The sequence below is a fragment of the Pantherophis guttatus genome, chromosome 14, assembly GCF_059756535.1.
Source record: "Pantherophis guttatus breed Tessera chromosome 14, ASM5975653v1, whole genome shotgun sequence".
NCBI lineage: Eukaryota > Metazoa > Chordata > Lepidosauria > Squamata > Colubridae > Pantherophis > Pantherophis guttatus.
Window position 1 is genome coordinate 15,303,646 of NC_142076.1, and position 15,406 is coordinate 15,319,051.

The 15,406-nt window shown below is 47.4% G+C and overlaps 2 protein-coding genes across 3 annotated transcripts; both read right to left on the minus strand.

The window, feature by feature from the left end:
• Positions 1-215: 215 nt before the first annotated feature.
• ITPRIPL2 (ITPRIP like 2) lies at positions 216-7,699 on the minus strand. The gene has a single exon (XM_034426225.3). The coding sequence runs from the start codon at positions 3,652-3,654 to the stop codon at positions 2,167-2,169; it is 1,488 nt and encodes a 495-aa protein (XP_034282116.2). The 5' UTR covers positions 3,655-7,699; the 3' UTR covers positions 216-2,166.
• A 23-nt stretch (positions 7,700-7,722) lies between these two features.
• COQ7 (coenzyme Q7, hydroxylase) lies at positions 7,723-15,289 on the minus strand. Of its 2 annotated transcripts, none has more exons than XM_034426239.3 (6): positions 15,244-15,289; positions 12,993-13,192; positions 11,627-11,741; positions 11,397-11,536; positions 10,077-10,145; positions 7,723-8,192 (listed from the first exon to the last, which is right to left on the minus strand). In XM_034426239.3, the coding sequence occupies exons 2-6, from the start codon at positions 13,128-13,130 to the stop codon at positions 8,115-8,117; spliced, it is 540 nt and encodes a 179-aa protein (XP_034282130.1). In that variant the 5' UTR covers positions 13,131-13,192; positions 15,244-15,289; the 3' UTR covers positions 7,723-8,114. The 2 variants fall into 2 exon arrangements, with proteins under 2 accessions (XP_034282130.1, XP_034282129.2); XM_034426238.3 differs by having other exon boundaries at positions 15,070-15,285.
• Between the last annotated feature and the right edge of the window lie 117 nt (positions 15,290-15,406).

A 15,406-nucleotide genomic window follows, 5' to 3' on the forward strand; every position in this document is an offset into this window, starting at 1 on the left:
TCACTTACGACCAGTTGCTTAGCAACCGTTCAAAGTTATGACGGACGTACATATGAACTGGATTTAAAATTCTGACAGCTGCACGCGATTGAATTTGGGGTGCTCAGGATTCGGACTGCATTTACAGCTGTTTGCATGTCCTGCAGTCCCATGATGGTGACGTATGATTATTTTGCATTTACTTCTGCTAAATTGACTTGTGGGCAATGGGTTAAGCTTTACAATTGCTGTATTTATTTAAAGATCATTTGCAAAAAAGGCTATTAAATTGGACATGTAATGAGCTACTTAAGGACCGACATGACTTATGACAATAATTCCACTCTCAATTATGGTTGTAAGAAAGTCCCGGCTTACGACCAACAATTTGCACCTCAAACTTCTGTTGCTAAGCAAGACAGTTATGAAGTGAGTTTTGCCCCATCTTACGACCTTCCTTGCCACTGTTGTTAAGTGAATCACTGTAAGTTCTTAAATTAGTCACACGGTTGTTAAGTGAATCTGAATTCCCCATGGACTTTGCCTGTCAGAAGATCGCAAAATGACCCGAAGGACCTTCATAAATACGAGCCAATGGGCAAGCATCCAAATTTTGATCACGTGACCATGGTGATGATGCAAATGTAAAAAACGGTCCCTAAGTCACTTTTTTCAGGACTGTTGTAACTCGAAACAGTCACTAACCGAATGGTTGTAAGTTGAGGACTCCCTGTAAACTTAATGAGGCTGTGTTTTTTCTACTCTAGCCCAAAATAAGCAGCCACATATCAGGGCTGCAGTTCCAGTGGTGGGTTTCTACTGGTTCGTGCAAACCGGTAGTGGCGGTGGCAGGAGGCTCCGCCCACCTGCCTGGATGTCATCACGGACACTCTGCGCATGCACAGAAGTTTTTGTGCATGCACAGAAGCACCGCACACGGGCACGGTCACAGTTCCAAACCGGTAGAACAGGTAAGTGAAACCCACCACTGCCGCAGTCCATCTTTTCGTTCTTTGACCCTCGGATCTTGGCGCTGAAAAAAAAAAAAATCAAGACTGCTTCAAGACACCGGGCGAAATGCCAAAGCAGGCGACGAACGCCCACTCGGATTCCTAACTTGGCTGGGAGAAAAAACAGAACATCAATCCCAAGAGCATGAGTCATAACAGCCTGAACATTTCCCCAAGTAGAAACTCTCAACTTTTCCCTATCAAGCAGGGGTGAAATGCTCCCGGTTCAGACCGGATCGCCCGATCCGGTAGCAATGGCGGTGGGTGGTTCGGAGAACCGGTAGCAAAAATCCCTGCACCCCCCCCATGCCCAGCTGAGCCGCAGGATCATCAGAGGCTTTTTTTTTTTTACTTTTAAAAGCATTTTTTTCTACAACCTCTTCCGACGAAAAAATGTTTTTAAAAGTAAAAAAAAAAAAGCCTTTGATGATCGCGTGGCTCAACTGGGATCCTCAGAGGCTTTTCAAAGCATTTTTTTCTGCAGCCTCTTGGCTGAAGAGGTGGTAAAAAAAATGCTTTGAAGAGTCTCTGACGATCCCAGCTGAGTTGCCTGATTGGCAGAGGCTTTTCAAAGCATTAGAAAAAAATGCTTTGAAAAGTTTTTTTTAAAAAAAGTTGGCCACGCCCACCCACATTACCCCACCACCACCAAGCCACACCCACAGAACCGATAATAACAAATTTTACATTTTACCCCTGCTATCAAGAATTGCCCGTCAAACGCACCGAAGAGCAGCTTGAAAATTTTGCGGACGAAGGCAGAAACCCTGAGCAGAAGAAATCAGAAACGGGTCAGGTGCGATGAGGACCAATCATCTGCCCTCTTTGAAACTTTGGTGAACCCCCAGAAGATGTTCCTTCCATCCTCCATCCTTCCCCTCCTTCGAGCAAACCCCTGACGGTTGCTGGTAAAAAAAGCAACCCAAATCTGATCCAGCAGCACCCGAGTTCCACACAGGATCAGAACGGAACTCACGTGTCCAACTCTTAAGACCAAAAAGTCCAATGTAGACACTCTTCACGCTCCTAGACAAGATCCTTCAGATGTCCTCACCCGCCCCACGTTCTCCCCAATTTAGCACCTGTCCTAATTTGTCTTGGGGAATAGACGGCCATTCAAACCTTCATTTTTTTGGATGCAAAGTCCAGACTTGGCGAGGGGGTAAAAGAAGGAGCCTCAGGTGAGATGCTGCTTTGGGTACCTGCGGCCGCTGTACACCCGGATGATCCTGGGCGCCTGCTTCCAGACGCTCAGCAGCTGCGAGGCCACCCTCTCCAAAGTGGGCCGTTCAAAATCAGCCAGCAGATTCACCGGAGAGGCTTCCTTGACGAATTTGGGCAAGCTCAGGATTTCGGGCAGGTGAGGGTTGCCGAGGAACAGGTGAGCCAGCCTCCCTCGCTGGAGAGTCTGGACCAGGAACAGGACCACGTCCTCCAGCCGGGCCACCAAGAACCGGTCCTCCCAAGCCTGCCACGGGTTACGCAGGAGCACCCAGAAAAGTGCCGTCTTGAGGACGTAGGAGGAGAGGACTCGGTCCCACTGGGCAGCCCAGGGGGGCTCCAGGGCGCGGCCCCCCAGCTCCCTCAACCCTTTGAGGATCTGCAGGCATTTCAGGTGGCAGGAGTCCGCGGGGACTTGGTCCCGAAGCCAGGCCAGCAAGCGCTGCTCCGCTTTGGAGAGGTTGAGAGTCCAGAAGGTGCCCAGTTGGGGTGCCGCAGAAGTCTGGGGGCAGCAGGCCCAGGGGGTGAGGTAGAGCCCCTCGCCCAGCGGGATGGCCGGGGTGAGGTGGACGGTCAGGGAGAGGTGGCAGCAGACGTAATCCGAGCGCGGCGCGATCTGCAAAACCAGCGGGCAGGGCGCACCACCGACGGCTAACTGCACTCGGCAGCGCTCTTGCAGGCGGGCGCGTACGGCGCAAAGGCAGCGTTGCACTTGCGCCTGGAACCAACGGGCCACCAGCGCCGCCGACAGCAGGGACGCCCCGTCGTCGTCTTCTTCTCCTCCCGGGCTTGCAGCCACGCACAGAGCCCGGCTCGGGGAGCCTTGCGCGCCGTCGGTTACGCGCAAAGCGCAGAGGAAAGCAGCCCTCGAGCCGGGTTGCCTCTGCTGTTGCGGCTCCGGAGCGCAAGGCAGGACCCGCAGCTCCAGACGGGGCGGCAAACGGAGCGGCACCAGCACGTCGAAGCCGTCGGGGCTGCCCACCTTGTGCTGTTCGTAAGCGCTGCCCACTTGGATGAAATCCCCGCGTAAGGACAGCCGTCCGGCCGCTTTGCCCGCGCGCACCAGCTCCCCGACCACCAGGCTGACGTGGGCTTTGCTGTGGCCCAGCACGTGGGGCGAGAGCCGCAGCCGCGTCTCGTAGAAGCCGTCCAGCAAAGCCCGGCGCCGGGGTTCCCGTCCGCTGGAAGCGCCGAGCGAGCCGCGTTTGGACGGCAGCCGCCGCCTCCGCCGCGCCGTCCACCAAACCCGCCAGCCCAAGCCCAGCGCGGCCAGCAGCAACAGCATCAACAGGAGCAGCAGAGGTCCCGGCAAGCGGCTCCCCACCGCTTCCCCTCCCGTCGGGCCGGCCTTGCCGCGCAGCGCTTGCAACAGGCAGAGCAGGAGGGTGCAAGCGCAAGTCAGGAGCGGCCAGAAGACGCGCAGGTTGAGGCTGTAGACGGCCATGGATGGGGTGTGTGTGTGTGTGTGTGTGTGTGTATGGGGGGGGTCTCAGCTGCAGCGCCGTCAATGCATCGCCCGTCGAGCTCAGCGCTTCTGCTTCTCCTTCTGCAAACGCGCCGCTGTTGCTGCTTTCCTCCGGGCTGGCATCGTTTCAACCCATCGCCGATGCTTTTTTTTGGAGGGGGGGGGCTCCGGTAGCCTTCGACGGGACGGTGCACGACAAGGCAGCCTCCTTTTCCTCCTTCCTCGGCCCCGAGAACCCCGACTCTGCGACTGTTAACTTGCTGCGACTGTTAACTTGCTGGCCTGGCGCCCGCGGGCGCCCAAGGGAGACTTTTCCTCGGGATTTACAACCGCTCGGAGGAAGGGACGGACGGGCACGGGCGGGGCCACTCACGGTTTGGATCACCGCCGTCGGTGGCTTGGGGTTTGGTTAACCCGGGTTCTCCCCGTCCGCGTCCTGGAACCGGGCCGCTGCTTGCTTTCGCGGCGTCGCTTGCAGAAGCCAAGTTCTGCAAAAACTTTTCTTCTCCTTTTTTTTCCCCGTTCTCTTCCTCTTCCGAGTGGGGAACGCGGCGCGTCACTTTAGGGGGATGAGCTCAGAGGAAATGCCAAAGTCTGGGATGGAGGAGGAGGAGAGGAGGAGGAGGAGAGGAGGAAGGGGAGGTGGGACCCGAAGGGACGGGCTGCCCCCCTTGGTTTGGTTCCAGGATTATCCGGGCGGGAGAAGCGCAGGAGTAGGAGTAGAAGGAGACTGCTAGAAGAGGAGGAGGAGGAGGAGGAGAGGAGGAGGAGGGAAGAGGGAGAAAAACGAAAGGGCTCCACCAAGGGCGTGGATTTGCCCTGGGCGGTGGCTGGAAGGAGGGACAAGAAGCCAGGATGTCCAAACAAGCCAGGATTGCTTGCCACCCTCTCTATCTGGGGCCACCTCTGGTTTCCAAAGGGAGAAATCTGCCAGCAATCAGATCTCTTGCCTAGGAGAAAGGATCAAAGAAAGAAAGAAAGGGGGAGGGAATGGAGAGGAACTGGACTATAGGGAGTCCTTGATTTACGACCACAATTGAGCTCCAAACTTTTGTTGCCAGGGAAAAGAGTTGTTTTTTTTTTTTTAATTTGATTTATATGCCGCCCTTCTCCGGAGACTCAGGGCGGCTTACAATGCGTTAAGCAATAGCCTTCATCCTTTTGTATATTTATACAAAGTCAGCTTATTGCCCCCACAAACTGGGTCCTCAATTTACCTACCTGAGAAAGGATGGAAGGCTGAGTCAACCTTGAGCCTTGGCGAGATTCGAACCTGCAGTAATTGCAGGCAGCTGGTCTTAATAACAGGATGCTTTAAACCACTGTACTACCAAGGCTTTTTGTTTTGTGGGGTTTGCTCCATTTTTTTACGACCTTTCTTGCCACAGTCGTTAAAATGAATCGCCGCCTGTTGTTCAGTTAGTAAAGACGGTCGTTGAAGCGAAACCTGGCTTCCCCGTGGACTTCGCTCGGCAAAGGGGATCGCGTGACCCCCACCCCCGGGGGGACGCTGCGACCCGTCGTAAGTATGAGTCAAGTTGCCAAGCGTATTGAATTTTGCTCCCGTGACTGTAAAGCTACAACGGGTCGTGTGAAACGAGGGTCACGGATCACCTTTTTAAAAATTCAATGACGTAACTTTGAACGGTCGCTAAACGAATGGCTCTGAAGTCGAGGGCTACCTGTGCTTTGGGGCTTCTGGATGCTGGACATCTCTGCCCATTGCCAGCTCTGAGTGTCGGGCACTGCCAAGGGCAGATAAAAGAGCTTTCTTGCCTCTGGATAAGAAGAGTGCAACACCCTCAACTCCAGCTATGAAAGTGGGGTGGGAGGAGGACCCAATGGCTAATTTTTTAATTTATTTACTGTATTTTTCGGAGTATAAGACACTTTTTTCCCTCCTAAAAGAGGCTGAAAATTTGGGTGCGTTTTATACTCCGAATTTGTTTTTTTAAAAAAAAAAACTATTTTTTTTAAGACACAAAAGCATACTTTTTTTCTGAATACAGTATTGACCGAGTCAAAATTCACACAGCTTATTTTCTCCAAATTTACTATATATATTTCAATTTCTGCCAATGTGCTCTATTTTCCCCTTTTCGCTAATTTATATTTACTATATAATATATAATCAATATTGCCATGCGCCCTAACCTCATCTTAGCCTATTTCATCTTATTTCTCCCTTTATCACATCTATTTTCCAGTTTTTTTTATTCTAAACACAATATTTACTTTAAACGCAATCAATTTTTCACAATTATTTTCCTAAGGTGGACCAGCTTATCATATCGTATAGTTCCTTGTTAATCATTTTACCATTTTAACCATATATTTCTCTGAATTTATTTTACATCACCTTTAATAATTAGTCGTTTTGCCATTTTAGCAAAAACAATACACTTCTTCACATTCGTTATTCTAATTTCATTTAACTTTCCATCTCTTAACCGAATTTGGGTTTTTGAAGCTTTTTTTCAGCCCAAGATCAGTTGTGCTTTAGACGCTGTTTTTTTATCCCCAAGCAGGGGATAAAAACCAGCAAACTAATGTGCTGAACCTGATCAGAATAAGATGGATACCTGGTAGGCAGATTCCCCCCGCCCCCTATTTTCCTCCCCAAAAACTAAGCTGCGTTTTATACTCCGGTACATCTTATACTCCAAAAAATATGGTATTTATATTTTTGTCATGTTTATGGAGTGTATATTGGAGGTGCTGACCCTTTGAGAGCTGTAGGCAACGGAATTTCATTTTCAGGTATGCTGATCGGTGTACATTTAAAGTGACAATAAGTCTTAAATCCTAAAATACTGTAATACGTGGATGAAAAATGCCAAATCCAGTGTAAAACATCTGGCTGGCCGTGCAACAAACCGCAATATTATTTTTTTTATTCTGTAAGCCGCCTTGAGTCACCACGGGCAATATAAATTCAGTAAATAAGCAAGTAAAATGCAATGTAATATGCTCCGCAGGTATTCCGACTTACAACATTTTGTGACAGTTCAAAGTTACGACGCCACTGAAAAAAGCGACTTATGGACCATTTTTCACACTTACGACCGTTGCAGAATTCCCGTGATCAAAATTCAGACGCTTGGAAACTGACTCGTATTTATGTGTCCGAGAGTTACGGCATCCCCTTTTGCGACCTGACAAAGTCCATAGGGAAGCCAGATTCACTTAACAGCCGTGTTACTAATTTAAGAACTGCATGTTGGGGCCCGTACGTGGCCTGTGCAACTGGTGGCTGATTCGGACAGCGAGGAGGCTGGTGTGGTGCTGCGCCAGCAGCCTGTGCAGCTGGCACCCGAGTCAGACAGTGAGGAGGCTGGAGAAGATGTGGTGCCAGAGGCGGGGATTCAGCCAAGGCCTTCAGAACCTCCAGAAGCTTCCATAAGTGAAGAGGAAGAAGAGGAGGAGCCTCTTCTCGATGCACGGGCGCGCAGAGCTGTCAAAAGGCAGGAGTGGCTCCTCAGGAGGAGGTCTCCTCGAGAGTATGGCTTGGGGCTAATTGGCCACTCCCTTAGCCTATTTAAGGAGGAACGCCGACTGAAGCAATTTGCAGGGAACAACTTCGTTCACTCTCCTTCGTGCCGTGATCTTCATTCTTTGCAAATTGCTTCTGGCCTTTCTGCCAACCATAGTAAGATTAAGATTATTTATTCTTTGGATTCTTGTAGGCTGTTAAGAAAGTTAATTAACAGCCTTTGTTTGAAAAAAAAACTTATTTAATTTAGTAAACTAAGGTTTGTACAGACTTTGTGTGTGCTGCGTTCTTTGGGGTCCGTAGCTGGGGCAGAACACTGCAATGATTCACTTAACAACTGTGATAAGGAAGGTTGTAAAACTCAACTGTCTCACTTAACAGAGGTTTTGGGCTCAATTGTGGTCATAAATTGAGGACGACTTGTAATGCATCTTAGGTGTCCAACATGTTTTACAACATTGGCCCCAGTAAAGCTGCTCTAATTTTTTTACTATTATTATTATTTTTAAATAAAGTTTTTTTAAAAAAAGCTTAAAATTTAATGCTTAAAAAGCTTTGGAATGAAGCACCATTTTATTTCAACCAGCATCTACTCCTGAATCTTCCATTAGAAAACACACGATTGGTTTTTAAGCAGCGTGACTTGCTTTTCAGTACAAACTTTAATAATAAGTTAAGGTTATCTCGGGAGGGAAGGCTAGATGGCTATTCTATAAGGAATCCCTTTCGTTGAAAAAAAAAGATGTCGCAATTGCCCCCAAAAAAGTGGCAGCAAAACAAGTTTTTCAGGTGGAAAGCGCATGAAAACAGTTGTGTAACCTCCCCAGCAAGTTTCCAACAATTTCAGACAGTCGAAATGTTAACCATCGGCTTTCCCCAGCTGACAAGAACGAAGAAAACAAAAGAATCCCCATCTATAGAGACTATAAATCTACCGTGGCCAAATTTAAATTCTTTCCGATAAAAATATCGCTGCTTTACATCCGACTTGTATAGCATTCTTCAAAACTGAATATCCCGGAGTCTATGCAAAGAAAAAAGAAAGAACACTGAATATTAGCATTGTTTTATATTTTCCGTTATCTTCAAAATGGCTACCAGCAACAACTCAAGGCTGAAACATTTGCTTTTGCTATTCCAGTTTAAATCAGGGCAAAGAAGAACGGATGCATTTATTCTCCAAAGCATCTCAGGGCAGGACAAGAACGGGTGGGAAATCATTAAAGAGAGATCCTGTTCTGTCCCCGTCTCACACACGCACACAAACAGACAGCCGGGGGTTAAATAAACTGGCAGACAACCAAATTCTTTCGATAAGAGGATTGGCAGCAACCCAGTAGCTAGCTTGCCAAGACTTTACTCATAAACAAAATACAGTTCAAGAATTGTCAAGTCCAGTCTGTAATTAAATCCAAGGCCGATAATGTTGTTTCCAAAGATGCAATGTGACTCGATAGTAGTTAGTTTTGTCCGTCACAGAGTCTGAATGGCCACCTCACCCCCTTTTATACCCTGTGGGGTGTGGTCCAGTGACTCAGCTTAATCTCTGGCACGCCTCTTCTTCTGTTGCGCGCGCTTATCTCTGCGACGCTGCCGAGGGTCCAGCCAAGACTCATCTCCCTCATTACTGTCAACCTGTGGCTGCGTGGACGTGCTTGGCCCCGGCCCTATCTCTTGCCCTTCGGCGGACACCGAAGGCATTGCCAGAGAGGAGGGTCCTGGAGAGGGAGGCCTTGCCAACTCCTCTCCTTCACTCTCAGAGTCCTCTCCTGCCGATGACACAAGCTCAGGTAACGGAGCCACAACAGATCCAGCTTAAAACTATGGAGATATTTCCTGACAACAATCAATCATTGAATTGGCTTGACTCCGGAAGTTGTGGGTGCTACATCATTGGAGGTTTTTAAGAAGAGATTGGACAGCCATTTGTCCAGAATAGTATAGGGCAGTGTACGGAAACAATATGCGCACACACGGTTGTCGGGGCTATGCTCCGAAAAGCCGAACTTCATGATGAGCTGGCTGGTGTGCATGCGCAGGCCGCTTTTCAGCACTGCCATGTGTGCGAAGGGATCGCGCTCCGGAAAAGCCGAATGTCTGGGTTGTGTCACGCATGACAATCAGCTGCACGCATGCACACACCAGTTTTCGGCACTGCCGAAAGGACAAGTGATCATCGTGCACGCATGTGCACCAGAAAACCGGAAGACAAACAGGCTAGGCCGTGCGTGTCGGGTAACATGGCTTTGCGTGCCACTTTGGGCAGGGGTGGGTTCTACTTACCTTTACTACCGGTTCGCATTGTGCTTCGCGCATGCCCAGATCAACTTTGATGACATCCAGGTCAGTGGGCGGAGCCTCCCACTGGTTTTACTGCCGGTTCTTGCGAACCGGTCCGAACCGGGGGCAACCCACTACTGACTTTGGGCAGGCGTGCCATGGGTTCGCCATCACGGGTATAGGGTTTCCTGCTTGAACAGGGTTGGACTAGAAGACCTCCGAGGTCCCTTGCAACTCTTTTACTTTGTTAAACGTTATTTTAAGAAATCGTGCCTTAATTGCTCCAGCTCTACAAGGGTTGATGAGATGATTTTGTAAACGGTTCCCTGAAAGCTCCTTGTTCCCAGGGAAGAGAGCTAACCAGTTTCTGGGTTTCCAGAAAAGGCAGGAAAAACAAAAATAACGAACATTCAAAGCACCCTTAGATGCTTTGAGAACTATTGGTTGCATGTGGGAAATAGTCCAGTTGCTGAAATTCTTGCAACTCGCATTCCCTTCTCAATATCTTTTAATAGGCTAGACCACAGGTGGGTAACCATGTTAACCGGACTTCAACTCCCAGAATTCCTGAACCAGCATGGGTGCTTTTGATTACGAAAAATTCTGAGGAGGTTTGTTGCCAACTTACCAGTTCTGCATCGTACTCAATTCCAGTGTCGTGATGCTGCATCTCTTCATCGCGAAATTTCTTGATGATCTGGTGGGGAGGGACGGGGGTGGGTTGTATCCCAGAAGCAAGTCAAGTGAGAAAACAAGACATACGTTTAAAAAAAAAGGCCAGAAATGTCAAAATTTTGTAGATACACTTTAAATGAAAATATACAACGTCTGAGTAGCAGATGGCTTCCAAGTGGCTGCTTTCAGCTCCTGCATCCCTCTCTGACCCAAAACCTGGACTTGTCATCAGTTCTCGAAACAGGCTTTCAAAATAATGAAAACAAAGAGTATTCTTTTGGGGAACTGACAAGCTGGCACCCTAGGCTGAGAAGTGATCAACAAGATTTTAAATCACACATGGTTAAGAACATCCTTTCCTTCCACTGGAAATTTAGGAAATTCCATTCAATGGGGAAATGTTGGGAAATGCTGAACTTATCAAATTTGGCCCACCAGATTCCTTCTCAAATCTATCTATCTATCTATCTATCTATCTATCTATCTATCTATCTATCTATCTATCTATCTATCTATCTATCTATCTATCTATCTCTACCCACTTCAACTCCCAGAATTCCCCAGCCATACTGAGGAACTTTTAAAGTGTGTGGACTTCAACTCCCAGAATTCCCTAGTCGTACTGAGGAACTTTTAAAGTGTGTGGACTTCAACTCCCAGAATTCCCCAATTGTACTGAGGAACTTTTAAGGTATGTGGACTTCAACTCCCAGAATTCCCCAGTCGTACTGAGGAACTTTTAAGGCATGTGGACTTCAACTCCCAGAATTCCCCAGTCATACTGAGGAACTTTTAAAGTGTGTGGACTTCAACTCCCAGAATTCCCCAATTGTACTGAGGAACTTTTAAGGCATGTGGACTTCAACTCCCAGAATTCCCCAGTCATACTGAGGAACTTTTAAAGTGTGTGGACTTCAACTCCCAGAATTCCCCAATTGTACTGAGGAACTTTTAAGGCATGTGGACTTCAACTCCCAGAATTCTCCAGTCATACTGAGGAACTTTTAAAGCGTGTGGACTTCAACTCCCAGAATTCCCCAATTGTACTGAGGAACTTTTAAGGTATGTGGACTTCAACTCCCAGAATTCCCCAGTCGTACTGAGGAACTTTTAAAGTGTGTGGACTTCAACTTCCAGAATTCCCCAACTAGCATGCTGCGGAGTTGAAATCCACAGATCTTGAAGTTGTCAAGTTTGAAAAACACTGCACTAAATTAAACAAAAACAATATCATAAGGTAGATTATATCCGTAACTTTTTAGCACAGAGATACCTGTAATAACTCCTTGTATTTCTCGGGGTCTTCTTCTACGAGGACCCTGATCTGGTTGTTGTAATGCACAGCGATGCTTTCTTCCACGGCCACTGTGCAGGCCATGGCAGCTTTTTTCCCAAGCAAAGCTGTGCCAGCACCTAGAGGTAAAACATCAAAATCACAGCTGTGCTTGGGAGGATACATATCTCAGAGAGATATATTAGGAAAAGAAAAACACTGATGCTCACCTAACATATAACCTGCCACGTCCCACAGAGGTAACAAAATAGTTGGACGGACTCTGTACAAAATCACCAACTCCTTCATTTGTTTCAAATGGTCCTTTTCTTGTTCCCACATTTGCTGGATTAAAATAAAAACACAAAGATAGTTCCCCATAGTTCAGAAGTCTTCTATCTGTATGCTCTCTCAATCCGGAGATACACACCGCAGTCTTTTAATTTTGCTAAACCATCATAAAGCCCATACGAGCCGAGTTCATACACTGCTCTGAACCACAAACCATACTTTCAATAAACAACGGTTAGATGCAGGCAATCTTAACAGTCTAGGCCAGAACTGATCTAATCATACAGGTGGTCCTTGACTCCGTTGGGAACCTGGATTTCTCTCATAAGACAGGACAGTCATAAAGTGAGTCACCCTGTGGCCATGAGCAATTTTATGACCATTTTTAATGTGGTGGTTAGGCAAAATTCCTGCAGTTGTTAAGCAAATCGTGTGGTTTTTAAGGGAATCCAGTTTCCCCAATTGATTCTTTTGTCGGAAAGATCTCAAACAGTAGTAAAGGCGACTTGGTTGCGAAACATTTGAATTTCGGTCACATGATCACAGGGTGTCATAAACAGTCATAAATGTGAGGAAAGGTTATAAATAAGTTCCCCCTCCCCCCCCCAGGCCCTTGTAACTTTGAACTGTCATTAAACAAACAGCTGTACAACCTTTGTTATGGTTTAATACAACATAGGACTCCAGCCAACAATGGTTTACTCCACAAATCACTGTGGAGAATTAACTATATAAAGCAGGGGTCACCAACCTTTTGGACCTCAGGGACCACTAAATTCGTAATTTTAAATCTGGTGGACCACTAATATGAATTTTTTAAAAAGATAAATAGTATTTATCTATTTAAGAGCCGAGGTGGCGCAGTGGTTAGAGTGCAGTACTGCAGCTACTTCAGCTGACTGCTAGTTCAGCAGATCAGTGGATCAAATCTCACGGGCTCAAGGTTGACTCAGCCTTCCATCCTTCCGTGGTGGGTAAAATGAGGACCCCAGATTGTTGGGGGCAATATGCTAATTAGTATACTGTCTTTGTTGTAAGCCGCCCAGAGTCCTCGGAGAGTGGGCGGCATAGAAATATGACAAACAAACAAACAAACAAACAAACAAATAAATAAAGCAAATAATTTTTCTGTGGACCACCAAAATTTTCTTGTGGACCACCAGTGGTCCGCGGACCACCGGTTGGTGACTGCTGATATAAAGTAATTGTAAAAAAAAATATATTCTGGCTACCAGCTGAACTTAAAAGGTTTTTTAAAAAGTATTAGAACAAGGACGATGAAATCAGTGGGGTAAAAATACTTACACGAATGACTGGTCCTACTGAACTTCTGCCTAAGACAGCCATCTGACCGGCGTAAATACGATTTGCCCCGAATTCGCCTGCGTGATCCACTCTGATGATTCGGTCGATCACCGGCTTGTTGATATCCTCCAAAACCATTCTGCTACTACAAAATCTGTAAGGGGAGCGTAGGAATTGCAAGCCCCATCTTCCTTTTGCACCTGTCAAACAGACAATCGTTGGTTTACTCTCGAAGAAGATTGCAGTCATTATTTGAACTTTTTTCAGAGATTTCTAAGCGTGTAACTAATTCATTAGTTTAAAAAAAAAAATCAACTTTTTCCCTTTCAGCTTGTGATTTTCAATTAAGGGCTAAGTGAACCAATATTAACAGAATAACAGAGTTGGAAGGGACCTTAAAAGGTCTTCTAGTCCAATGATCCGCTCGGGCAAGAGGTCCTATAGCTGTGATGGTGAACCTATGGCATGCGTGCCAGAGGTGGCACACAAAGCCCTCTCTGTGGGCATGCGTACCGTCGCTAGCTACTCTTCCAGTTTCCGGCGAGCTGGTCTTCGCGGGTGCCAGAGCACTGGAAAACAGCCTGAAAAATGGCCAAAATTCAGGCCGTTATCCAGGCGGTTTTTGGCCCAAACACGGCTTGAAAATGACCTGAAAAACAGCCTGAAAAATTACCTGAAAATGGCCCCCAAAAGGCCAAAAACCACTGTTTCCTGGGCTGTTTTCCAGTCGTTTTCGGGCCAAAAAAGACCCGGAAACTGGCCTGGAAACTGGCCTGCAACTGGATAAAAAACGGCCAAAAATAGGCCAGCCAAAAACCATGCGCTGGCCAGCTGATCTTAGGGTTTATGGTGCTACAGCACACGCACATCCATGCGTGTTCCGGTTTGGGCACTCGGTGCCAAAAAGGATTGCCCTCACTGTCCTATAGCGTTGGGTACAAATGGTTGTCCAAGCTCGAAAACCTCTGTTGAGGTTAAATAATTACATAATTGAGATGCTTTAACAACTGATAGGAAGTCTCAATCAGAATTAGGATGAGACTGAATTAGTTGCTCTCTCAATCCATCCAACCACGCAGCATTGTTCTGATAATTAAATAGGAAAACTTTGCAGAGTTTGGATTCAGTTAGCCATGATTCCAGGGAGGGACTCAAGTAAATCAACTTACACAGCCCACAACTAAAATCACGATGCACATCAAAAGCGCAGCTTTCGTTGAATGCTTAGCGGCTGCCCTCTTGCGTGGACTTCCACACAAGCCACAAAACCACCTGACTAGGTGGCTCAGTGGCTAAGACACTGAGCTTGTCGATCAAGAAAGGTCGGGAGTTCGGCGGTTCGAATCCCTAGTCCAGGTCTCCTGTGTGAGCAGGGGGTTGGACTAAATGACCTCCAAGGTCCCTTCCAACTCTGTTCCTGTTTACCGCAAATACTCCACATTAGGATTTCAGCATCCAAACACCGTGTAGTTTGGCAATGCGTGGTGTTGGATTCGGGTGACTTGAGGCCAACTCTGTCCGTCCTACCTAACAGGGTTGTTGTCAGGAGAAAATTAGAAGAGGTGGAACATTTATTGTGTTATTGATTTATTCAATTTGTAGGGTGGCCCAGTGGCTACAAGACAGCAATCCAATAAGAACAACGTTAAAAGCAATAGGTAAACCCATAAAAATTGAATATAAATTGAATAAATTAATAATAATAATAATAATACCACAACTACTTAAAAAAATAAAATGCAAATAAAGAACAGTAGTAACTTTACTACTAGTAGGAGGAGGAACAGTAATAGTAGCAATAGGAGGGCGAGATGGGTGAGCTCAATACCGGCACTTCCTTAGACACCTGTGGAGCCTCCCATCCAAGCCACCTCCTCCAGCGGGCTGAACCAAAGTCCCTTTCCAAGATGGCTGCCTGCCGGGAATTCTGGGAATCGTAGTAAGAAAGCACCCGATAGGGCAATTAATCCAGGGAGGGCAAAGGAGGCACCGAGTGAGGGTTCTAAGGGCAGGGTTGGGAGAATCACGTAGGGATCCCGAGAAGAAGAGGGAGCAGCTATCCCGCCAAACGCTCTACCTTCCCAGCGGGCGCCGAGCAGGTAGTGCTCACGGATCAGCAGAAGGCCACTGCCCGCTGCGGCCCTCGCCATGCTGCCTGGCGCGTGGATTGATGACGTAACGGGGCTCCTTCCGCCACAGCCCTGTTGTGGCGCTCTGTTGACGTAAGACGTCCTAATCCATAAATTAATACCTCGAGACGGTTGTGCGCGGCGGGAAGCTCGTTCGATTGTCCACAAATGAAGCGTGCCGCTCTATATTATATCTCTATGTCATCATGAGGGACCGCCCCCCGGGTATGGGATTCTTTCTCCCATTGGAGAAAACCGCCGTCAATTCGGCAAAAGGCACTTCCT